Genomic DNA, 27243 nt, shown 5'->3' with positions numbered 1-27243 from the left:
GGCACTCTTTTGTCACAAAGAACTCCCGAGGCCGCTCTCCAGTTGTTCCAGCCTGCCTGTACCCGATGTTTTACTTCTTCTTCCATACTTCCTCCAGCGTTAACAAAAGATCCCAAATACTTAAACTTATCAACTCTCCTTATTTGCTCTCCACCAAGCTGAATACTTTCTCTATCATCCCCCTCAGTGGTGGTACACATATATTCTGTCTTGGATCTACTTATTCTCATTCCTCTGTCCTCCAGTACTTGTCTCCATCTTTCCAATTTCACTTCCAGATCTTCCCTGCTCTCTGCACACAAGAACAATATCATCCGCATACAATATGTTCCATGGTACTGTCTCCCTTACTTCCTCTATTATAACATCCATCACTATGTTTAAAGATAAATGGGCTCAGAGCCGACCCCTGGTGTAATCCTACTCTCACCTCAAAACCTTCTGTCTCCCCAACACTGCTCCTCACTCCTGGTAAATACATTCCGGTGCAATCTCTTGTATCAATCGCACATACTTCTCTGGCACCATCTTCTCCCTCAGGCTCCTCCATACCTCTTGTCTCGGGACTCGGTCATAAGCCTTTTCAAGGTCAATGAATACCATATAGTCCCTTTGGTCTTTCCCCGAATTCTCCCTTTTCCATTATTTGCCTCAGACAAAATATACCATCTGTTGTTCCCCTTCCCTTCATAAATCCCATCTGCTCCTTACCTATTTGTACTTCTTCTCTCAGTCTAGCATCTATCATCCTTTCCAGTATCTTCAAAGTGTGGGACATCAATTTAATGCCCTATAATTACCACAGTCTTGGACATCGCCTTTCCCTTTAAAATTGGTATCAATATACTCCCACGCCACTCATTTGGTATCTTTTCCTGTTCAAGGATCTTTATCATAAGATCGTACAGTATATCCACTCCTTCATCTCCTAATGCTTTCCATGCCTCCACTGGGATCATGTCTGGTCCGGTTGCCTTCCCATTCTTCATCTTCTTCAGTGCATTTAGTACCTCTTGCCTAGAAACACATTACCATGCCAATGTTCACTTGCCCATCCTCTCTTATTAGTCTATTATTTTCTTCATTTAACAACTGTTCGAAATATTCTTTCCATCTCTTCACAATGTCTTCCTCCTTTCTAAGCACTACACCCTCTTGATCCTTTATTTGTTTGATATGTGTTATATCTTTGGTGCTCTTATTTCTAGCCTTTGATAGCTTGATCATCTTCTTTAATCCTTCCTTTGTCCCCAGCTCATTATACACTCATCATACGACTTTTGTTGCTTTAGCTTGGGCTACCACCTTTTTCACCACCTTGTTTTTCTCTCTGTACCTATTTCTGTCTTCCACTGACTGTGACTCTTCCCATCTTTTCTTTGCCTCCTTCTTATCTTTTACTACTTTCTCAATGTCTTCATCCCACCACCCACTCTCCTTTTCTTCCCATATGATACCAGAGTTCTCTCCTAGCAGCTCCTTTCCATGCCTTCTTATTACTGCTGCATTTCGTGCCCACCATTCTTGAACATCTTCAATCCCTATATCAATATCCTCCAAAACCCTCCTCTTAAACTCTCTCTTCTTATCCCCTTCCTTCTGTAATTCATACCATTTAATTTTCCTTATCCCTTTAGCTTTGGTTTTTCTTTCCCTTTTCAACTTCAGTCCATACATAGCAACCTGTGTTGGGGGGCTACATGGTCGCCTGGAATAACTTTGCAGGTTCTTGACCTCCACCAGATTTATCCTTTTATACAAGAAATAGTCTATCTGGGAGAATCTTCCCCCACTCCTATATGTTATTAGGTGTTCCCTTTTCTTTTCAAAGAATGTGTTTACTATTGCCATGTCGAATGACACAGCAAAGTCCACTACACTCTCTCCTTCTGGGTTTCTCTCCCCAATTCCATGGCCCCCATGCACCCGCCCAATCGCCTCATTTTCACTTCCGACATGGCCATTCAAATCTGCCCCAACTATCACCCTCTCATGCTCTTCCAGTTCTTGCATTATTCCATCCATGTCTCTCCAGAAATTTCCCTTCTCTTCTTCTGTGCAACCAACTTGTGGTGCATATGCGCTTATAATATTCAGAATCTCTCCTCCATAACATATCTTCAATCTGATGATACGGTCATTCTTTCTTTGCACTTCTATTACCGAGTTCTTTAGTTCACTAGACAGTACTATGCCAACTCCATTTCTACCTTGTTTATTTGCTCCACTATAATATAGCTTATATCCATCTCCCAACTCTTTAGCTTTATTTCCTTTCCACCGCGTTTCTTGCACACACACACATCTACTTTCTTTTCTCTCATCAAGTCAGCCAATTCTCTACCTCTCCCAGTCATGGACCCAACATTTAACTGACATACTCTGAACCCAATGTGAGCTCGCTTCTTTAGCTGCACCCGCTCCTGATGCAGTAGCCCTCGCCTTACCACAGAGTTAGGGCGATATGTCTGTGCGTCGTTTACGGAGTACGCCCTAGCATTACCTCTTTCCATATTTCGGCTCATTCCATTTTTGGTTTTGGCACAGATTTTTACAGCCGGATGCCCTTCCTGACACCAACCCTCCCTATTTATCCGGGCTGGGACCGGCACCCATAAGGACTTGGTTGCCCCCCCAGGTGGCTAGGTTTTTGGACAAATAATATAATAAGAGAAAATATTGATAGGAAAATTTGATAGATTTCTGGGTGTGACTGATGGGTCTAGATGACAAGTTAGAGAAGCATATGTCAGTGTGTGCATGTGTATTTGTATGAGTACACCTGTGTGTTATGTGTTTGTATATCTGTTGGTATGTGTAACATCTCTCTACTCTATTTGTATATACAGTGGACCCCCCGTATTCGCGTTCTCCGGGTTCGCGGACTCACACATTCGCGGATTTCTCTCGGGAACGCTTCCCTGCATTATTCGCGGAAAATTCGCACATTCGCGGTATTTTTCTATGAGAAATATCCACAAATTCCTGGTTTTTGTTATCAATTTCATCATAAAATGCACTTTTTGTGATAAAACTATTAAAAAAACCAAGTATGAAAATTTTTAGTGGTTTTTCTTAAGTTTTAACTAACAAAATAGGCAGTTTTTAGCGTATTTATAGGGGTTCCAAACATTTGCGGATTCTAACTATTCGCGGGGGGGTCTGGTACGCATCCCCCTCGAATACGGGGGGACTACTGTACAGTCTTATGTCTGGGGGTCGGTTAGGATGAAGGTAATTTAGAATTTTGCAATAGCAGAGCCTGAGGGGCCCTATACAGAACTTCACACATAATTACATAAAGGGAATAAGAGTGGAACTTACCTTGAACAATTCTATCAATGGGAATGGAAGGTCGCCTTTCAATCCAGTCAGATTACGTTAAGATAATTTTATTTACAAAATTTACAGGGAATCAATATGGTGTGGGCTGGAAGAACCCATACGAGACACAAGCCAGGTGTTATAAAAATTAATAGCGGGGGAATAAACTTAAATGATCTATTTGATCTTAACGAGTTATCCTTTCCAGCAATCCGTGCATTGACATGCTGTAAAACTGACTCCGCATGAGCTGAGCAAGGTAATTTGTACGACACCTTCGTATCCTTTTTCTGTCCAAATATCATGTTGATTCCTGGAGGAAGTATACTGGCAGGTGTCTTTGGACTCCTCGAAAGGTTATTGAATTGTCGAATCAAATCAACCACCTCCGCATACAAAGCCAGAAACTCCCGGTTTTCCCCTTCCTTTGATTCCAACGTATTGTGTTCGGCTGCAGGAGAAGCTAGTTGACTTCTATCTTCTGACAAACGTTTGGGTGCGTCATGATCTCTGACGGCCAATATTAGCTCGATCTTGAATAGCCACTAGGAGAACGTGACCGCCTAACTGCTGCTATGCTCGCAGATCTAGAGCGAGAACTCCGTCTATTCCTCCAAGATGACGGTTCTCGCGAAACCGAACTAATTTCCTCTATCTCTATTAATATTATTCAAGGTCATTGGGCTATCATGTCCAACGGCCGTCGGGGAAGTTGGCCTTGATCTCCTATTGTTGAGGCGAACAATGCCTTCCATCGGTCTATCGGGAGAGGTTACCAACTCTATTATTATTTGACCTTTTAACGAAAGCTTTTTCATGCCCGTGTGTTGTGACGTCACCACGCTTGTAGGGAGAGACTGAGCGGCTACTGCTGGTATCCCTGTGTGTGCTGCAGAACTGTTTCCAAAGTTCTGCATTGCCAGAAACATCGACGTTGTTGTCGGTGCTGTAGGATTTGCTCCCATAAATTGCAGGCCAAGAGAATGTGGAACATTCATAGTCAGCTGACCTGGGTGGAAGCGTTACGCCAAATAGTGTGATAGCAACCCTACTAAGGTTGGTACGCCTGGTAGGCCTAATGCCAACCATATTCCCTCCTTCCTCTGCGCATCAGGGGCTGAAATCTGAGACAAAGATGGCGATGCTCCCCCTCTCCCTGCCAGGAATGACAGAGTGTAATTATGCATAAAATTACCCAGAACCTCTCTTGGAGTTTCCGATAATGAATCGTTCGAAGAAACTGAAGGGATATGGGAAACATCAAAGGCAGGTGACGAAACATATGAAGCAGTCTGATGTATCGCCGATACAAAAGAAGCCGACGACGCTTGGTCATCTAAAGATGGCGGCGTCCCCTTTCTTTTGTACTGCCTTTCCCATAAAACTTCATCCATTGTTCCATCGACCAACCATGACAAACTGAACAAGGATTAGTAATAGTAAATACGTTTTCCCTGCACCTACTACATGTTGGATGAAGATCCGTAGATACTGATGTTAAAAATCTTGAACAAGGAAAACCACTCACTCCAGGGCATTTCCTTTGTCTCTTGTGAGATCCCGAAGAAATTTCCCTTGGTGAAGCAAAATTCTCTATATCTGATAACACACACACACACCTAGCAGATCACACCCACACTGAGATCACCCAGAGAGAGAAAAAAAGGAAAATAAGAATTAAACGGGCAACTTAACCGGCTTTAAACAGATAGAAAGTAATCCCATACTATCTTAAAGGTGGTAGGAAAGTAACTGATATGTCACGGGACGCCAAGGGCATTCTGGGAACTACAATACCCCATGACCTGGTACAGATGCCAGTAGTCCCTGGATCATACAAGTTTTTCTGGGTTCGACCTGTGTCGGCCGGTGAAATGTCCCTATAGCACTCATTTCTAGGTATAAATAAATGCTAAATATACCAGAGAAAAAAACCATATGGAATGCTGGAGTTACTACCCCCAGCTCGCTCACCCTCATAGGGTGTCGGTATAGCACGGGCGAGTGGAAGCCACTACCACAGGTACTTTGCCAATTAGAAGTCTCCTCTCAAAATCCCTTGATAGAGAAGTGCCGTTACAACGTCTACCTTCCACTCGCTACTACTACTACCTCTGCCAGAAACCTTCGTTCCTGTAATAGCACTCACCGTGTCTGCATGCGCCGTTTTTCGCTGTTCCCAGGAAGTGTTTTCTTGCGTAGCATCATGTTTTTTAACACGTTGGGGCACGATGCATCCAATTTTAGCCCTTATTTTAAGTCCTTTTGTCCATATGAGCCGGGTATGACGCTCTTTCGATCCGCCATTTTGGGTGCATGACTGGGGGCGTGCGTGATTTTTTCAGTTTTTATCTCGAGATGTATTTTATCTACCGTTTAGCACTTCACTATTTAGGCTACTGTTTTCGCTTTCTTTTTCATCATCCTCGCTCTTGACGAATTCTGAGAGCCTTATTTTTACGGTTTTATCCTTACGATATTAGCCTATTATAGGGCCTGTCTCGCTCCTGACGTATTCTGAGGCTTTGTTTTTTACGATTTGTCTTACGTTATTAGCATTTAGGGCTTTTTTTCGTTATCATTAGTCCCTCAGGAGCGCGTTTTTTCCCTTTCGTGCGTACGGTTTATGCTTCATACGTTATGCACGAGTATTGTGTTTTTGGCATCCTAGGCTAGCCTAGCGGTTCGCCAGTTTATTTTTGGAGGGGAAGATTCCTCTTTCTTTTGCGGTACTCATGCATGTATTTTTCTAGTTTAGTTTTCGATTATAGTCAATAATGCTCATAATTATATGCATTTGTGATAAAACTAGTCAAATAATTGTATTACTATTTGATGAGGTTGGAAGTTCTTTGCAATGTTCTACCCTGGCCTATCCGACCAGACCTAGGCTAGGTTTTGGAGGGTAGTCCAGGCGGTCTTGTATATCCCTCCACCCTTAGTGACTCCTTTTACCTCCACCCGACCAGGCAGATATGTTTGCTTGGAGGGTGGTCCATGACTAGAGAGTCTCTCTTTTGTCATGTTTGTTGGGCCTAGGCCTATCTTGCCTTACCAGATTGGAGGGTTGAGTTAGGTTCTAAGCGTCCTCTTCGTGACGTCCTTATAGAAGCCATCCTAGCCTACCTGACCGGATCTATATACCGTTTTTGGAGGGTTGGGCTGGAATCTTACTGGGTGCATTTTTCTCTCCCCCTTCCCCCCCCCCCCCCTCCCCCCCCCCCCCCCCCCCCCCCCCACACCCCCCCCCCCCCCCCCACACCCTTTTCGCAGTTCTTCCTGTAATTCCTCATCAATTATTTTATGAATTGTCTTTGTTGAGTGTAGCCTAGGCCGTTGCCCCCTTTAGGGTGTCAGTTGGCTTACCGTCTTCTGCCCCCTTTAGTGGTAGGCTAGTTACGGCTTCTCGAGAAGTGGTTTCCACTGATTGGTTGCTGTGGCCAGGCGATCACGACCTGTCCACTCTCCTCTAGACACTCCACTCCCCGTCCCGGACTCGTTCCGGCGCTGCCTTGTTAGCTTGCTGCCCAAGTAATCCTACTGACGAACGACAGCTAGAGCGTAGAACTCGGTCCTGGGGATTAGTCGGCGGAGATTGGGGGATTAGTGGATTATGTAATCTCTGTTGGTATGTTTCCAGGCCTGTGTGTTTTTTGGCGAGGTGTGGTCTACCATCACACCCGCCAGGAGACTAGATGCCAGATCTTACGTACCGCTGTTCCGCCGCTCTGTTTTCCGTACTTCTCTATGTTATTGCTGCTTCCCACTCCAGTTGGGGTGGAACTGGGCATAGAGCTGCGTTTCTATTGACTTGGAACTGCTACTCTTCTCCGGTGCGATCAGACTCAGGCTTAGGTTTTACCTATTTTCCCTGTTCTGCTCGTATCAGGCCAACCCCGCTTTTTAGCTATTGCGATGACGAGATTACGTATTCCGCAGTAGGCAGAGACATTCAGAGCTTAGTATTAAGAAATTTATTATGTAGCTTCTGTTGGTATGCCTCCGGGCCTGTGTTTGTTCCGGCGAAGTGTGGTCTACCATCACATGCGCCAGAATGTATACACCAGAGTTCTACGTACCGTTGTTCCCACCGCTCTGTTTCCATCTTCCTTGTTATAGCTGCTGCCCACTCCGGTGGGGGGCGGAACTGGGCTCAGAGAATGTGCCTCCAGTCTGTTAGGCTTTGCTACTCTACTCCGATGCGATCAGACTCAGGCTTAGGTTTTGCCTTGTTTCCCTGTTCTGCTCGTATCAGGCCCTCTCCGCCGATTATAGCTTTGACAATTCCCAAGTATGGATTCCAGAGCAGGCGGAGACATCCAGAGCTTTATTAATAACAAGTAAGTTGAAGTTTATACTTGATATTACCTTTAGCTGGTTAAGTATTTAGTGCAAGTGTACTCATATCGCCAGAATTAACTCCGGCAGCATTATTTGACGATACTCATGTATCTTTCCAACTTACAGATGGTCCAATGCCAGGAGGTGGGATGTCCAGCCGTCCTGTACAAGCCGTATGGGCATGAGGTCTGCCAGTCTCATGCCAGCTGCGCCATCCAGTTGGAGGGACGCGCAGTTTGGCACCCGGAAGCCTGCACGGTGTGTTACGACCTGGTTAGGATCTTAACAGATGAGTTGGTTGATCTGGTGCTCAAGACCTCCTCGATGTCGGCCCCTAAGGCCTGGTTAGGGGGGTTTGGAAGAAACGTAGGAGCCGGCCAACCCTACGTGCTGTCGGAGGAGATGTGCACCCTCTTCTACCCCAATGCCCAGGTTTCAGCAGCAGTACCCGGTGGAGTAGCGGCTCCCATCATAGAGCGAATCTGCCAGGAGACCCAAACCCCCCGGAGGACCAAGAGGGCTTGTGTGATGTCGTGACAGAGGAGGTGGCGGCCATCAGCCTGCACCGAGAGCCTATGGCCACCGAGGAACAGGACGTAGGTAGGGAGGTAAGTGAGGCAGGTAGTCGTGGGACTAATGTTCTCTCTTTTAGTCCAACTCCTTCTTCTTCTCCTTCCTTTCAGGGCTTCCCTGGGAAGTCTACTTTGCCTTGGAATAGGTCGGGCTCGGTAATCCCTAAGGTGAAAACCTTGAAGACGAAGTCTCTGCCGAAGGTGGGTAGACCAGCCAAGCCTTCCCCGGCAGACTCCGCCAGGTTGTCATCGGCCCCCAAGCCTTCGACTTCCTCGGCCAAAGCTACTCCCCCACCCAAGGGGTCGAGAGCTAAGTCTTCCAAAGCCAGACTGGCTGAGTCTGGCTTCGACCACGAGGCTTTCGCCACTCTTCTCATGCAGAAGATGAGCGAAGTAGTGGACTCGAGACTTCAATCGATGTCCACTCAACTCGCCTCAGGTCTAGGGACATCGGGACAGTCCATCATGTCTCTGACCCAGAGATTACAAGCCCAGGAGGAATTGGTGACCGGATTCCTCCACTCCGGAAACACACCGCAGTCCTTTGCGATGCCGGACGCATCCAAGCTTCCGCCATTCGAGAATAGCAACCCATGGCGGTTGGCTCTGCATGCCCCGTTTTCAGAGGGCAAGCTTACAATTGAAGGTTGCGGAACCCAGCCCGTGAAAGACTATGAGTTCTTCCCGCCGGGCCTACAATTCCCCTTCCTGGGCTACGCTAGACTAGCCGAGGAAGCGTTGGTCAAAGTAGACAAGGTCCCGAAAGAGTTATCTACCCTAGGGATCAGGCTCAGTCAGCATTGGTCTGCACCCTCACGGAATGGGAGTGCGTCAACACCAAGTTGACGCCCCACAAAGGTTGCTATACAGTGGTACCTCGAGATACGAGCAGCCTAACATACGAGTTTTTTGAGATACGAGCCGGAGCTCTGGCCATATTTTCGTTCAAGATACGAGCCCAAATCCGAGATACGAGCCGTGTTTCCGGAGCGTCCCGCTAGTTGGCGCGCAGGGTCGAGCATCATCCGAGAGCATCTCTCGCTCACTCGCACGTGTTACCCGCTTGAATCAAAGTGTATCTTGTGCGCTGTACTCTTTTTTGCTTGATTTTTGCGTGATTACTGAACTTTTTTGTGCGTTATCATGGGGCCGAAGAAAGTGAGTGCTAAGGACAATGGTGACAGGAAGAAGAGGATGATGTCGATAGAACTAAAGCAAGAAATAATAGAAAAACATGAGCGTGGCGCACGAGTGATTGAACTCGTAAAGATCTATGACCGTAGTACATCGACAATTTGTACGATATTGAAGCAGAAGGATGCCATCAAGAGTGCTACACCAGCAAAAGGAACCACAATTCTTTCCCAATTAAGGACAAATATCCACGAGGAAATGGAGAAGCTTCTGCTCGTGTGGGTGAAAGAGGAGCTGGCAGGAGATACAGTGACGGAGACGGTAATATGCGAGAAGGCACGGAATATTTATGCCGACTTAGTGAAGAAAGAAGCATCAACTTCTAAAGAGGCATCAGAAGAAGCGTTTAAGGCAAGCCATGGCTGGTTTGATAATTTTAAGAAGAGAACTGGCATCCATTCAGTGGTGAGGCATGGCGAAGCTGCGAGTGCAGACGTGAAAGCAACCGATACGTACATCCAAAAGTTCGCTGCGCTTGTTGCGAGGGAAGGCTACATCCCATAACAGGTGTTCAACTGCGATGAAACGGGCCTATTTTGGAAGAAAATGCCACGGAGGACTTACATCACAGCAGAGGAGATGATGATGCCAGGCCATAAACCCATGAAGGACTGTCTGACCCTTGCATTATGTGCAAATGCTAGCGGTGATTGTAAAGTGAAGCCACTGCTAGTTTATCATTCGGAAAATCCTCGAGCCTTCAAGACGCACAAGATACTGAAAGAAAAATTGCACGTTATGTCGCGCCAATGCTAGGGCATGGGTTACGCGGCAGTTTTTTACTGACCGGGTAAATCTCGTCTTTGGCCCTGCAGTGAAGACGTATCTGCAAGAAAATAAACTCACGATGAAAGCATTGCTCATCCTTGATAATGCTCCAGCCCACCCACCTGGTCTTGAAGATGATATTCTGGAGGAGTTCCAGTTTATCAAAGTTCTCTACCTCCCACCCAATACGACTTCAATCCTACAGCCGATGGATCCAGGTCATTTCCAGCTTCAAAAGGCTGTACACGAAGCACTTGTTCCGCCGCTGCTTTGAAGTGATGGAAAACACAAATCTAACCCTTCGAGAGTTTTGGGAAGATCACTACAACATCGTGATCTGTCTACGTATCATTGACTTGGCATGGCAAGGGGTAACAAGACGAACGTTGAACTCTGCATGGAAAAAGTTATGGCCTGATGCTGTTGCAGAAAGAGATTTCGAAGGGTTTGAGCCCGAGACCAAGCAAGAAGAGTTGGAGGAGATTGTATCTCTCAGAAAGTCGATGCGTCTGGAGGTAGATGAGGTTGACGTCAACGAACTCGTCGAAGAACATGAGGAGGAACTCTCAACTGAGGAGTTGAAGGAGCTGCAGATGATGCAACACACGAAGGTTCTGGAAGAGATTAACACGAGTGAGGAGGAGGAAGAGCCGGAGGAAGTGATTTCTACAGGTGAAATTAAAGACATGCTGGTAATGTGGGAAAAGCTGTCAAATTTCATTGAAAAGAAACACCCAGAAAAAGTGGCAACTGGTCGTGCTTCAGCGCTTTTTAATGACACTTGTTTGTCACATTTTCGAAGCATTTTGAAAGGCAGGCAAAAGCAAAGTTTTTTGGATACATTTTTATTGAAAAGAGCTGCGAGTGAAAGTACAGAAAGTGCAGCCAAGAAGGCAAAAACAAGTGATAATTAAATTTACGTAAATGTTAAGCTTAGTTTAAGTTTAAAGTTAAGTGCATTGTTTTAAGTTTTTCTTTCATTTGAAATAAGGAAAGTGTAGTTTTAGTTTTAAAGTTACGAAAATAGTTTTAAGCTCTAAAAAATGTGCCGTTTACGTACATGTCTTGAGTGCCTACATCCCTTCCCCCCTCCCTCCTCCTCGCCGTTCACCTTCGTTAGCCGCACTCGTCTGTCTCTAAAGTAAGACTATTATGCTAAATAACTCTTTTATTTCTTTATTTCATATTTTGTTATGTATTTGTTAATTATACATGTTTATTTGTTATTTTAAATGGGAGAAATTCGTTTGAGATACGAGCCGATTGACTTACGAGCTCGGTTCTGGAACAAATTAAACTCGTATCTCGAGGTACCACTGTACCATGTTTGTAGCACCGGATGACGTCCCGATTCCTTGCACGTCAAAGATTGCAGAATTGACGCTGCAAGCTGGAATGGAGAACAAACCTATGCCTCAGCTAAAAGAGACGGAGGCTACCTCTTTGCTCTTTCCCAGAGATCTAGTGTTGGGCTGGCGCTCCGGCAACATTCACGGTGGGAAAACTCGACCCGGAGTGTGCCTCCACACAATTCAGTGAACATTTGCCTAGAATTCCGGACTCCGTGGTTAAGGCGGAATTCGAAGCAAGATGCAGGCTGAGCAGGGCAATTAACGCAGATGAGCCTCTATTCCGGGTCCTGACTTCCTGAAGTCGCTACTGCAGGCTTTTCAATCGGACCTGTATGATTTTATAGTGGCTAGACGAGCCTGCAGGAAGTATGTCTTTGCTAATGCCTCCATCAGGCATGAGCCGAACAAGCTCATTAGGCGTCAATCTGGGGTGCCAACCTCTTTCCTGAGGACTTGGTTAACAGCGTCCTCAGCGAAGCGGCTAGAGCTAACCAGAACCTTTGTGTCCGCTAGGGACTTCCCTTCAAAAGGAAGTTCGAGACCCCCGGACCACAATCCAAAAGTAGGAAGAGGCCTAGGAAGTACCAGCCTTTCCAGACCTCTCAGTCTCAGGCAGTAGTACAGGCAGTTCGTCTCCCAGATCAGCAAGCCTTCGTCATCTAAGGCACAGCCACAACAACAGTTTGTTCTGCTGCAGAGTCAACCGACTCAACACCCTGCGAGTTTAACTGCCCTTGTAACTTCCCCAGCTTTGAACGCCTCCTTTGAAACACAAGGGGCGTTTCGAGGCTTTAATAGACACGCAAGGGGTAGCAGAGCCAGAGGTGCTTTCTGGCAGAGAGCTGGCTCTAGAGGCAGAGGCTTCAGAGGAGGCAGAGGAAGTAAGACCTCAACCAGTCAATGAGTCTCTGCAGGTGGGCGGGAGACTGTACCTCTCCCGGGACCATTGGGCCTTCAGTACGTGGGCCGACAGTATTGTATCAAAAGGTCTGGGGTGGAAATGGAAGAAAGGGCTTCCTCCACCAGTCAGTTTTCATCAGATTCCAACGACAGACCTTCTAGACTATGCCAAAGACCTTCTTCAAAAGAAGACGATAAAGAAAGTCAGTCACCTGAAATTTCAAGGACGTTTGTTCAGTGTACCGAAGAAGGACTTGGACAAACGAAGAGTGATTCTGGACTTGTCCCGTCTCAACTCATACATTCAATGCGACAAGTTCCGCATGCTAACTGTCTCGCAGGTGCGGACCTTACTTCCCCGTGGGGTCGTCACCACCTCTATCGATCTTACAGACGCTTTCTATCATGTACCGATAGCAAGAAACTTCTCTCCATACCTAGGCTTCAAACTAGGAAAACAAGCTTACTCGTTCAGAGTCATACCATTCGGGCTCAACATAGCGCCCAGAATATTCACCAAACTAGGAGAGACAGTAGTTCAAGAACTCAAGAGCTCAGGGGGTAATGTTAGTAGCTTACCTAGACGACTGGCTCATTTGGGCAACCAACGACGAGGAATGTCGCAAGGCAACAGCCAAAGTAATAAAATTCCTGGAATACCTGGGTTTCCAGATAAACAAGGAAAAGTCCTGTCTCATTCTGGCATCTCGCTTTCAATGGTTGGGAATTCAATGGGACCTAACCACACACAAACTATTTCTTCCGCCAAAGAAGCGCAGAGAGATAGCGAAAGCTATGAGACAATTCCTCAAGAACCAACGGGCTTCTCGTCGTACCCAAGAGAGAATTTTAGGTTCACTTCAGTTTGCTTCAATAACAGATGTTCTGTTGAAAGCCAGACTGAAGGATATCAATCGAGTTTGGCGGAAAAGAGCCAACAACAAGTTCAGAGACAAAATCTCCTTGATTCCGCCAATATTAAAGAAAAGACTGCGCCCATGGACGGAGGTCCGGAGTCTTTCCAAATCAGTACCACTGCGATTTCCCCCGCTGTCTCTGATAGTCCACATGGGGCTACTCCCAGTACAAGAAGGTTCAAGGAATGTGGTCGAATACATTCCGCCAGTTCCACATCAACGTACTAGAGGCAATGGCCATTTTTCTGACCTTGAAACGACTAGCTCCAGTCAGGAACATTCATATCAGACTAGTCTCGGACAGTGCAGTGATAGTTCATTGCATAAACAGAGGGGGCTCCAAGTTGAGCCAAATAAATCATGTGATGATTGCAATATTTTTGTCGGCAATGAAACATCATTGGCACCTGTCAGCTACTCACCTGGCAGGAGTACGGAATGTCATTGCAGACTCACTATTCAGAATAACTCTGCTGGAGTCGGAGTGGTCCTTGGACACAAAATCATTCCATTGGATTTGCCAACAAATCCCGGGCCTTCAGGTAGACCTGTTCGCCATGGAGTCCAATCACAAACTTCTGTGTTATGGGGCTCCCAATCTGGATCCTCTGGCTCACGCCACAGATGCGATGTCCATAGACTGGAACAATTGGCAGAAGATTTACCTATTTCCGCCAATAAACCTTTAGCTGAAAGTTCTACTCAAACTCAGATCTTTCAGAGGACAGATAGCATTGGTAGCACCCAACTGGCCGAAGAGCAATTGGTTTCCTCTTCTACTAGAGTTGAAACTCTGTCCCAGACGGATTCCCAACCCAAAACTGACTCAAATTGTACAAACTCGGACTGTGTAAGCTTCCTCAAGAATTCTTAAAGCCCTAACTTTATGGACTTCATGAAGTTTGCGGCACAGAAGGATGCTAGTATTGACCCACTAAACATCCTGTTCGTGGAGTCAGACAAAAGAGAATCAACACTCAGGCAGTATGATTCAGCAGTAAGGAAGCTAGCCATCTTTCTAAAAGAGTCAGATGTCCAGAAGATGACTACGAATCTGGCAATTTCATCTTTTAGAACTCTGTTCAAAAAAGGCCTAGCTGCTAGTACTATTACTACAACTAAATCTGCCTTGAGGAAAATCTTTCAGTTTGGCTTTAATATTGATTTAACAGATTCGTACTTCTTGTCTATCCCTCGAGCATGTGCTCGTCTGAGACCGGTGGACCGTCCTTACACAGTCTCCTGGTTTTTAAATGACGTACTCAGGTTGGCTTCAGATACTGATAACGAATCATGCTCATATATAACCCTTCTCAGGAAAACAATATTTTTAATGAGTCTGGCCTCAGGCGCCAGAGTATCTGAACTGTCGGCTCTCTCTAGAGAACCAAATCATATTGATTTCCTTCCGTCAGGGGAAGTTCTGCTCTCTCCAGATCGAAAATTCTTAGCAAAAAATGAAGACCCACAAAACAGGTGGTCTTCATGGAAGATTGTTCCTCTCCCACAGGACCCATCATTATGTCCTATTGTTACATTAAAATCTTATCTGGGCAGAACTTCTGAAAGGTCTTCAGGTCCTCTTTTTATTAGAGAGAAAGGTAGAACCATTTCCTTGAAGGCAATCAGACAACAAATTTTTTATTTTATTAAACAAGCCAATCCGGATTCAGTCCCTTATGTCCATGATATCCGGGCAGTGGCTACCTCAGTTAATTATTTTCATAATATGAACTTCGAGGATCTTAAAAAATATACGGGTTGGAAATCCTTAACAGTATTTAAACGCCACTATCTGAAAAATTTAGAGGCCCTTAAATATTTGGCAGTGGCTGCAGGGAGCATTGTCTCCCCTGATATGGCCTAGTTATATAATTCTATATCTGTATTCTTTTATTTTGCTATTATTTTTCTTTTGGTACTCACTCTCACCTACTTGCCTCGTTTGTAATCCCTGCCTTTCTGCCTTATGTTCCGGCCTGGATTGCTCATCAACCCACTCCTGTACATGTACATAGTTCATTATTATATTTGTTTTTATGTCCATTACCTGTTGTTTTTTCCCAGGATAGTATGGGTTTGGTCATATTTGTTGCTTTTAACCATTTGCAATTTACTATTCTTACCTTGGTTATTAAAACAATAATTCTAAGAAAATTTTTATTTTCCTTATATATAAGTTTTTGGTTTACCAAGCTTGTATGGCCAATTCTCGCTACTATTTCACCGGCCGACACAGGTCGAACCCAGGAAAGGGATTTTGACGAAGGAAAAATCTATTTCTGGGGGAAGACCTGTGTCGCCCGGTGAACCCATCCCTCTCTTTTCCTTTTTTCCCCACCCTTTAGCTGGCCCAAGCTTAGGTGCGTATTCCAGGAATGAAGGTTTCTGGCAGAGGTAGTAGTAGTAGCGAGGGGAAGGTAGACGTTGTAATGGCACTTCTCTATCAAGGGATTTTGAGAGGAGACTTCTAATTGGCAAAGTACCTGTGGTAGTGGCTTCCACTCGCCCCTGTGCTATACCGACATCCTATGAGGGTGAGCGAGCTGGGGGTAGTAACTCCAGCATTCCATATGGCTTTTTTCTCTGGTATATTTAGCATTTATTTATACCTAGAAATGAGTGCTATAGGGACATTTCACCGGGCGACACAGGTCTTCCCCCAGAAATAGATTTTTCCTAAGCCAAAATCCCTTTTTTATTCATTCTACCGGTTTTCAGCTTGGTGCTAGTATTATCCTAATGTTAAGATCGAAGGTTTGTTTCATATATGATCAATGTACAATTAAAAGTCTTACACCAAACAAGACATTACTGCCTTGGAATATGAGATTATTAGTTTGCTGTTTTTGAAACTGGCTTGATTTACTTGCTCCATGCAAATTTGCTTATAACTTAATATGGTAATCTTCAACGGTAAGAACTTGGGCAAGGTGTGAGGAACATGGAAAACAGGACTCCAGGAAAACCTGGAATAGAGTTCCAGGGTTACTCTAACCATACAAAGACTTTCTCTCATATGAAATACTTAATCATGAAGGAGGGAATTTATTATTAAATTAATTAGCACAGATTCACTATGGTGGGAAAGCTGTGGTTATTATCTAAGAGTAGCTTAATGTAGCTTAGAACAAGTCACAAGGGAAATATGCTTGTTTGGACTCACAAAGGCATTTGCTTAAGGAGAATGGAAAATTGGAATATTGGAAAGAAAGTGAGTGAATTTTACTGAGAGAAACAGGGGCTGGGGGAATTTGCAACTTCTGGAGATATCTTATATTGGTGTGCATGTAGATTGATGCTAGAAAAGGACTACAGACCACCGTAAGGTAGTCAAAGGGGCTCCTGTCAGAGCAGTTGCAGGCACATCTGCACTGTTTGGCTGTTTAAGCAGGAGTCAGGCCCAAGTCACATGACCTGGGGTCAGGCAGGACTTCTCGGTAGCACAAGGGATCGGCTTTGTCTGGAAGAAGCTAATATAACCAGCAAAAGAGTCACAGTAAAATCAGTCTTAAGAGCTAGGCCTATGAAGGATCCAAGCAGTGGACCATTTTCCCCCATGACCTGTCTTTGTGCCTTAACGGTTTCCTGTCCCCACCCAAAATCGTATGAGGGGGAGTCATAGGACGCCTACACTGTCTTGGTTTGAAATGCCTAATGGGTGGCGAGAGAGGTGAATTGAAAATATGTAAAAACAGTGATGTAAATCTTTCATGGTAAAAATGAGAAATATACCTTTTGACATCAAGAATAAATTGAAACCCAAGTAAGTGATCCACAAATCTATGTTAAAATGTTCAACAAAACACGTTCAAATAACAGTTCTGACGAGTGAAACATGACGATGTGCAAGGGCAATTGTTTATGATATCACATGCAGATTAACAGTGAACTTCTGGCAGTATAAGGAAGCTCTGAAGTATGCCAGCTTGATGCTGGGGCCACTTGATGAATATTCTCCATCCCTCTAGTATGCCTGGCAAAGTACGTTTTGGTTTGGGAACTATATGAGACATTTTTGTTACATATTATCCCAGGATGTAGAATACACCCTGTAGCGCTCAGAGTTAAACCACTATGTAGTATCTGGCTCTCCTCTTAATTCATATCACACACACACACACCATTGGCAAGTAAGGTCATCTGTAAAGCAATTGCTTGTGTTCTAAAAAGGATATAGTTTTCTAAACTTCATTAAAGGGAAATTATTTCACAACTCATATATGTGGTCATGTACATAAATTTTATTGTGTTTAAGTGTTCTTTTCTGTGCATATAGTATACTGTACCTTACTGTTCTGCTACATTAATTTTATATTTATGCATTTTACTATACCAAAGTGTCTTACTACTGTATTTCATTACACAGTACCTAAATTCTCTAGAGTATTTACGAAAGGTAACTACTATAAGCCCTGACATTCTCACACAAACTTACCTTCCCAGGTCTCGTCGCTAGATATTTGTCTACTTTGGTAAGTATAAGTTATCTGTATTAGTATAGTCCAGATAGATTTTTTTTTACAACAAACCTATTTCTTGTGTTGCCTGTTTTTTTTTGTCACATAATATGCTTAGACAATAGTTGTTATGAATAAAAAATAAATAAATAAATAACAGCTGTAGGCAGGTTCTGTGCTTTCATTCTCACATCCCTTGAGTCTGACTCATTCTGTTGTTTATCTGTGTTACACATAACATTTCATTGCCTAGACTGTTCAGTAGTAGCACTGTCAGGTTTTGTGTGTGTTTTCTTTTTGTCCTGGTTGTCATTTATCATATAACTGGGATTTTAATTCCATTCTTTTAATGTCTCGTGCATTGTGCAGAGATAGCTCAAGTACAGGGGGTTTCAGTGCTACTTTTTGGTGGTAGCACCAAGGAGTATGTATGTGAATACATAGTACATATAAGTATTTTTTTTATCAAGATTTGGATACCAGTTGATTATCCAATTATAAAGCTTTTCTTTAGGGTTGAAGATTATAAGTTTAGGATACTTGTTGATTATCCAATTATAAAGCTTTTCTTCAGGGTTGAAGATTATCTTGTGTTTGTTGATTATTAAAATGTTTTGAAGTCTTAAGGATAGTTATCTTTTTTTATTATTGTTAGCACACATTTGATATTTTCACCAGCTGCATGTCCTCCTGTCTTTAGGTTTAATTCCTCACTGTAAATTTTGAGAAGTTAAATATTCTGCAAAGAGCAATTCAAATGCTATGGATGTTGCAAAATAATTTAAAGAACAAGCATTTAATCATTCATCTAACATAAAAGGAATTGAATGTAAACAAATGACCAGAAATTTAGTATTCCACTTGAAACCAATTATGACTCATAATTGATTTTTATCTGGAACATTCAGATCACATGGAAATATTAATGAAATTAAAATTAATTTTCATGAGGAAAATTAGCTATGGGATGACTGGATTTCTTACACTAAAAGTTGAGGCCCCTTGTGCAAGCTTTTATTTTTAGGAACATGAGTATTAATGGATCTAGCGTTAATAGTGCTCTTTGTGATAAGAGAAGGCTTCTCAAAAGTTTGATTGTCATCCCAAGGAACCATCAAAATTTGGAATTGACAATAAATACTGAAAAAAAAGGTTTTGACATAGGAAAACATATTTATGGTAGTTGCTGTTGAGTCCTCAAGGAGTTACCCTTTCCATGGTCTAACCGGAGCTCCATGGTGACCAGACTAATGTCAAAGAATTCCCTTTTAGCTGGTCTTCTGGCTGGGTATTGTGTTTTAATGATAACATTTCAGCATGTGGTGGAGTGTAAATGAACTCAGGCCAAGAGGGCAATTTCTGTTATCCTCAGTGAATGCTGAACGCAGTTTACTTATGTCAAGAAGAACAAGTAGCTATGCACATATGGTCTGTCATATTGTTTAAATAAAACCAGAAATTAACCAAGAAGCTGTTACTTTCTGTTGCTCAATGCAGGATAATCCCTTACCCAGTTCCCATGTCTTTTCGTCAGGGAAGTGGATAGGTTTTGAGGACTCAACAGCCACTGCCAAAAATAGGTTTTTCCTACATCTAAATTTTTTTTTTTTATTAGGAACTTTACTAAGAAATTGACTTGTGACAAAAAGCTCTAGAATTTTAATCGCAACAACCCAGAAACATTTCTGGTCTGGGGTCAAGTTACAAGTTTCAAGGCCCCATTCTTTATTCGAAATACAGGCAGTCCCCAATTATCAGCGGGGGTTCCGTTTGATGATAAACAAAAATAGCTGATAACTGAAAATGGCAATTTGCAGTGCTGATGGTGTCAATAACCGGTTAATGGCACCTTTGTTAGGTATGTACAGTTATACCTCTACATACGAAAGTCCCTACGTAGGTAAAATCCAGGTTACGAAGGCAAAGACGAAGGTTTTTTTGCTTCTGTGTACAAAAATATTCAGGTTGCGAAAGGCTGTACTGTAAAGTCCGAGATTTGCCCGGGCCGCCAAGAACAATTTTAAAACAAGTGCGCCTCCAACTCGGTAGACTCTCCACCATCCTCCCGCTCTCCCATTGGTTCCTGATGGTAATCACCGCCGTAAGATCCTGCTCTCCTATTGGTTCAGCATCTGTCCCATCATGCACCTACGTAAAGGTGTTCCTCGACCATTTCATTGCAGCAGAGTTATCATACACCTGGAATTTGTTCATTCACATAGATTTCGTTGGTTAAGGTATATTTGTATTAGTGATTTCGCTTTCTTTGTACTGTAAGTTACTTTATCGTGTTGTGTGTGAACTTAATTGCGTATGTACTTATGTTATTAGCCATGGGTCCCAAGGATGTTGCTGAAGTTCACAGAAAGAAGAGGATGCTTTCTATGGAGACGAAGATGGAGATAATTAAGAAGTATGCGGCTGGCATGCGATTGAGTGTGATTGCTAAGGAATATGGCCTAAATCCGTCGACAATAGGCACCATCCTAAAGCAGAAGAAAGCCATCAAAGCAGCAACACCTTCCATGGGCGTGACTATTTTTTCCAACAAGAGGAGCCATGTGCGTGATGAGATGGAGAAGCTGCTTCTTGTATGGATTAAGGACAAAGAAATTGCTGGCGATACGATAACTGAGACAGCAACTGCCAGAAGGCCAGCACCATTTTCGGTGATCTGAGTGCTCAGGCCGAAGATGACACAGGAGAAGGGACATTGAAGGCAACCCCAGACTTCAAGGCTTTTCGGGGTTGGTTTATTAAATTTCGTAAATGGACTGGCATCCATTCGGTGGTGTGGCATGGGGAGGCTGCCAGCTCGGACACGAAAGTTGCCGAAGCCTTTGTTAAGACGTTCGACGAGATGACAATCAAGGAAGGCTACAGTTCTCAGCAAGTCTTCAACTGTGACGAGACTGGCCTTTTTTGGAAAAAATGCCTCATCGGACGTACATCACGGAGGAAGAGAAGCTTCCCAGGCATAAGCCTATGAAAGACAGGCTTACGCTTGCACTTTGTTCTAATGCCTTCAAAGCCCACAGAGTGCTAAAGGAGAAACTTCGGTGATGTGGAGGTCTAATGCGAAAGCCTGGGTAACAAGACTTTTGTTCACCGAGTGGGTAAATCTGTGTTTTGGCCCGACAGTGAAGAAATTCTTGGAAGAGAAGCGCCTCCCTCTGAAATGTCCGCTGTTGTTGGACAATGCCCCTGCTCACCCTCCTGGCCTCGAGGAAGATATCCTAGCGGAGTATTCTTTCATCAAGGTTCTTTATCTTCTGCCTAACACCACCCCTCTCCTCCAGCCCATGGACCAGCAAGTGATATCAAACTTCAAGGAGCTGTATACAAAATATCTTTTCAAGAGATGTTTCAACATCACTGATACCACAAACCTCACCCTGTTGGATATAGTATCGTGATATGCATCCGACTCATCGATCAAGCTTGGCAGGAGGTTTCGAGGCGAACCTTGAATTTCGTGGAGGAAACTCTGGCCAGATGCCGTATCTGCCCAAGACTTTGAGGGATTCAACTTGGGCGAAGCTGATGCAGGTTCAGAAATAGTTGATGATCCTGAGACTGTTTCGCAACCAGATCTTGACGAAATCGTTGCACTCGGCAAGTCCATGGGGCTGGTTGTCATCGAGGCCGACATCAATGACTTTCTCCAGGAGCACCAAGAGGAGCTTACGACGGATGACCTGAAGGAGTTGGAGGCCATGCAACATAACGTCATTCAAGAAGAGTTCTCTAGCAGTGGCAATGAGGAGGAGGAGGACCCTATGACAACGGCAGAAATTAAGGATGTTCTAGCTGCTTTTCATAAAGTGCAAACATTGGTAGAAAAGAGACACCCCAAAAAGGCTTACACAGGTCATATGCTTGCGCAGTTTGATGACATTTGCCTGAGTCATTTCAGGAACATTTTGAAAAGCAGGCAGAAGCAATCTTCCTTGGATAGTTTTTTTTTAAAGAGGCCTTTAGTAGTAAGCAAACAGAAAGGTCCAAGTGATATGAAAAAACAAAAAATTGGAAGTGGTGAAGCAATTGAAATTTGTTAAAAACAAAGTAAAAAAGTAAAAAAAAAATTAAAACAGGAAAAGGCCAAAAAAAAAAAGAAATTTAATTTTAAGTTTTTCGTAAAGTGAAGCGTTAATGTTTTCTGCCATTTATTAATGTGTTTCGTAAAGTTAAGTGTTCATGTTTTCTGCCATTTGTCGTCCTCCTCTCTCTGTCGCCACTTTAGGACATCGCCTTACTCGAAAGGTAAGATTCCACATTTTACTACATACGTACGTACATGTAAATACAGTATTTCTTGTACCCTTTACACTAATACACTTTATTTACAGGTACTACAATCACGGTTTGGTCGTGGCGGGATAACAAGCTTAAAAGCAAGTGGCAAATCCCCCTCACATAAACTTAGTCTATCTGGCTACCAAACCCATCCTCAGTCACACTTTCCTCTTTACACTACAGAATGCAAGCAGGACAGTTGACCTATACCTACACACAGAACAAAAAAACAAACACATGTACTCACCCAACTCCAGATACTCCAGGCTATGCTGTGCTGTCCGCTGGTCGAGGTCACTGAGACACCAACAACAACAACCAAGAACCACAACACCACAACCCAACAACACAACACCCAAGGACCACAACCCCACAACTCAACAACAGCGCAAAAAACAAGGAACACAACCACAACTCAACAACACATCAAACAACAAGGAACCCAACAACACAACAAAAAACAAGGAACACAACCACAACAAAAGGCAACACATACACACTAACAACACCAAACTTAACAATAACTAACAACAAATCAATAAAACACAGCTCAAAAAAATTTCAATGCCTTCACTAGACTTCTGCCAACACTACTGTCTATCACCAGCTCTCACCAAAGACTGCTAAAAACCGACTCAAAACACAGAACTCTAACAATCAACTCCAGCTGCACCAGCAAACAACCCAGAACTCACCAACAGCCAATTTAGTTGTTAGCCATCCAAATGGAATTCCATAACTCCTCCATATTTCCTCCCCTGTTACATTTGACAGCGTCTCCTTACACTCACAACGCCCACACTAAATAGCCTTCCGCAGCACCCACGGATACTCGGATGCAAGCCCCCTGGATCTTGTTTGAGGGCCCTCATATACCCACTCGGTTACACCGCCATCAACTTCTCCCAGACCACATCCAGTCAGACTACCGTCACCATCTCCCTCACTACCATCCTCCCAAATCCCATTCACTATCTCATCTACCCCTCCTAACTCTTGTCTGAATATCTTTCGTAACTCTGCCACCAAATCACTTACCTCATTTACACTCCTGCCAAACTCCCGAAGAAACTCATTCATACTGCCAACTATATCTTTACCACCTGATTCCCTTCCTGGTGAAACTTCACTAAACCCTGACAATTCAAACCCACACACACTATATGTATCATTCCTCCCCTCAAAGTCATTTGTATAACACGCCTTATCCACCATTTTTACCCTAACACTAACCCCTCTATCATGCAGCTCACGTTTCTCCCTTTCATTCCCTTTCCTCACCTTCTTACGCTTTCTTCCATACTCAACTAATACTAACTGCCAATCTCCCAGACCCATTTGTACACTGATGCTCGGCTCACATTTATTCATCCCAAACCACTTTCTCATCACATTCTCCCGAACATACTGCCGCACACTAGAGGACCAACCCAACTGAATCCCCTTTTCATTTAGTTTCCTGAATTCCCAGCCTGACTCATCCTCTTTCGCCTACACACACTCACCACGTGACCTTCCATTCCACATTCAACACACTTCGCATGCTGTTCTTTACACATTCTAGCATTATGCCCGTTCTTCCCGCAGTTGCCGCAAACCATGTTCATACGGATACCCCAACATCCACTAGCTATGTGCCCTGCCTGTCCACACCTGTAACATTTAATATCCCTATCTTTCTTACACTCACTCACCAAATGCCCCATTTGCCCACACCTGAAGCACACTCCTAACACCCACCAACATTCATTCTTCCTGTGTCCTGGCTTACCACACCTATAACACTGCTGCTCTCGCTCACAACTAACTGACCCTACTCTTCCAACACTCGCACTCCTATCTCTTTTAGGGCTAACTACACTCAAGTTACTTGCCCTAACGCTCGTATCAACCACTCGCTCTGCCATTCCCCTCGGCCCTTCCAAAACTGCCTCCCTATAGCTTTTAAACTTGGGTACAACCTCAGCTACTTCAGTCCTAACACTAACACTCCTACTCTCTTTCGTGCACTTATCTAACTCGTAATCTTCCCCTATTTCTAAAATGTCGTCCCACGTCAACCTTTCATTCGTCCATTGCATTTTCCCTTACGTTTTAGATTTATAAATTTCATATAAATTCTCTGGTACCGTCGCCAACAGCTTTCGCGCTAACTCCTTACACTCATTTATCCCTTTGTCCCCAAACTTTTTCCTAGCTAATGTTTCCAAGCCTGCACACATACATCGACAATGACTCACCAACATTCATTCTTGCCTCTTCAAAATCATGCTTTCTCTTATATCTAACACTACTCTTTATTCTCATTGCCTGTTCTACAATCCTGGCTTTTACACACTCATATGGCACATTCCCTTCACTCATCATTACCCCATACATACTCAACAAAAATCCTGTCAAAAAGCTACCTAACTCTTTTGCCCAGACTCTCTTGTTATCCCCATACTTTGCCTCACAATACCTCTCATATTCATTAAAAAAAAGTCCCCTATGTCCCTACTACCATATTCCTCGTATTGTGCACATCGGGGTACCTCTCTCATATTCACAGCCTTTCGTACTTCCTGCTCACTCTCACTTTTCGTTACTTCCATTCTGACCTTTCTTTCCTTCTTCCGAATACAGCGAGTCCACTTCCATACTCGCGTCCATACTTTTGATTACGCTGTTCTTACCCTCCTTTCTTACCCTCCTTTCTACCCACCTGTTTCCCCTCACCACTATCTGAATCCCTCTCAACCCTTTCCCCAATGTATTCAGTCCTAGTCTCATCCTGTGTATCACCCTTAGTAACCTTCTTTCCCTTAGCCCTCTTCTTTTCCTTAGCCCCCTTTTTATTCTTGTCCTCAGGATTATCCTTATCCTGTGTCTTCCCCTTCTTTCCCTTACCTATCACAACCAAATCACCTTCGTCACTCGTACTCTCATCCACTCGCTCTCACACTTTCTTTACCACTCCTGGCCCGTCACAAGACCCAGTAGGCCTACCTCCTACAGCTCCTTCTCCCATGAATCCCTTCTTAATTTCCTGCATCATCTCTTGCACTGCATTCATCATTACCCCAAATTTTTTGTCCATTTTCTCAACCATTCTCTCTTCCGCTCCTTTCACCTCTTCTTTCATTTCCACTTTCTCCTCCTTCAGCCTCTCTTATCTCCTTCAACCCTTCCATCCTCACTTTCTCCACCAATCACACAACTCACTACCCCAATCGTCCTGCAGCTGCCGCACCAACAGTCCCTGTTCGGGCGCCAATAAATAATGTGGCAGGATAACAAGCTTAAAAGCAATTGGCAAATCCCCCCACATAAACTTAATCTATCTGGCTACCAAGCCCACCCTCAGTCACACTTTCCTCTTTACACTACAGAATACAAGCAGGACAATTGACAACACACACAACAACAAAAAACAAACACATTTACACACCCAGCTCCATATACTCCAGGCTATGTTGTGCTGCCCAATGGTCGAGGTCATTGAGATACCAACAGCAACAACCCAGCAACACAACCCCATAACTAAACAGCACAACACCCAAGGACTACAACCCCACAACTCAACAACAACACAAAAAACAAGGAACACAATCACAACTCAACAACACAGCAAACAAGGAACTCAACAACACAACAAAAGACCACTGCTCAAACAATAAAAAAAAAAAACACACACACACACACAAAAAGGCAACACACACACACCCACTAACAACACCAAACTTAACAATACAACAACAAATCAGCAAAACACAACTCAAACGAATTCAATGCCTTCACTAGACTGCTGCCAACACTACTGTCTATCACCAGCTCTCACCAAAGGCTGCTAAAAACTGACTCAAAACACAGAACTCTAACAATCAACTCCAGCAGCACCAGCAGACAACCCAGAACTCACCAACAGCCAATTCAGTCGTTAACCATCCAACCACCAATTACTCTCTCTCTCTCTCTCTCTCTCTCTCTCTCTCTCTCTCTCTCTCTCTCTGACGTAAAATGGAATTCCATAACTCCTCCATAAGGTTAGGTATTGAATGGTCCAAATTGTTGTATTTCATTGTTTATTGGTCAATTTAGCTTTATTGTAAAATTTACTGTGGTGTTTTTGTAGGGCTTGGAACGAATTAGGCAATTTACATGTAAAGCGTAGTTCTAGATATGAAAAAATTAGGTTACGAAGGCTGCTTCGGAATGGATTAATTTCATAACCTGAGGCACTACTGTATCTATGCCAATACTCTATTATCAGTGCCAATAACTGGAAATTGACACATTTTGGTACCGAAAACCTCTGAAAAACTAGACAAGCGCGATAAAAGCAGATTACTGATAACCTAGGCTGCCAATAACTGAAGACTACCTGTACCTTAAGGTTTGGTAGCAAAGAACAAGAAACTAAATGCAAACTTATGTTGTTCCGATACGTAATACAAACCCTCGGTCGTAAGCTTCGAACAAGGGAGAACGGTAGTTAAACTGCTTATCCGACAGTGCGCACGCCGCGCGCCTGGGAGGTGAAGAATCACTTTTGCTTTCGGCCGTGGTGCGTGAAGACGTTCGCCATCGCTCTCTGCCTGCTACTCGTCGTATGCTTTTGGTTGTATTTTCCCTTTGACTGGTTTGTTTTGGTTGTGAAAGAAATCAGTAAGTACTCCTTTTTTCATTGTTTATTAAGTGAAACTTAATTATTATTATGGATCAAGAAGTGGAGCTTTCGCCACGCCCCCCGGTCGCCCGCCCGTAGAGTGTGTCCCGGGCTGGAGGGGTGTAAATGCGCCGGATTTCGCTCCTTCATTGACGTAGATCCACATGATTTATGTACATGGCTCTCAGACCGAGCCATGTATTACTTGTGTGAATTGGTCTGAGGCGCAGTGGGTTCTGTATGAGGGTAGGAAGAAGCTTAGGCCTGCCAAGGAGTCGTCGGAAAGCTCTCCAGCGACTCCTTTGGTGACGGATACCTTGTCATCCTTCCTACCCCCTCTCAGCCCCCATCTTTCGCGCCTTTCCCTGTGGGGGGGTTGGTTTCGGAGTCCTTCTCTTCTCTCGATCCGTCGAGTGTGGAGGGAGGGCGCTCGTTACCCAGACGTCCAGTTGTATTCGGGGTCTTCCGTCC

At 44.0% G+C, this 27243-nt stretch overlaps 1 protein-coding gene across 6 annotated transcripts in view; it reads left to right on the top strand.

Moving 5' to 3' along the window:
- LOC135212618 (tigger transposable element-derived protein 1-like) overlaps window positions 1-27243 on the top strand; it is a gene marked incomplete at its 5' end in the record, with an annotated part of 202256 nt that overhangs the window by 141963 nt on the left and 33050 nt on the right. For 3 of the 6 annotated variants that reach the window (XM_064246205.1, XM_064246204.1, XM_064246203.1), the window contains 1 exon segment: window positions 17815-17843. In XM_064246205.1, coding sequence (XP_064102275.1) covers window positions 17815-17827 — 13 coding nt within the window. 6 annotated transcript variants of the gene reach the window in all.

This window comes from Macrobrachium nipponense, chromosome 41 (genome assembly GCF_015104395.2).
Source record: "Macrobrachium nipponense isolate FS-2020 chromosome 41, ASM1510439v2, whole genome shotgun sequence".
Lineage (NCBI taxonomy): Eukaryota > Metazoa > Arthropoda > Malacostraca > Decapoda > Palaemonidae > Macrobrachium > Macrobrachium nipponense.
This window is presented reverse-complemented; position numbering and strand designations above follow the sequence as displayed.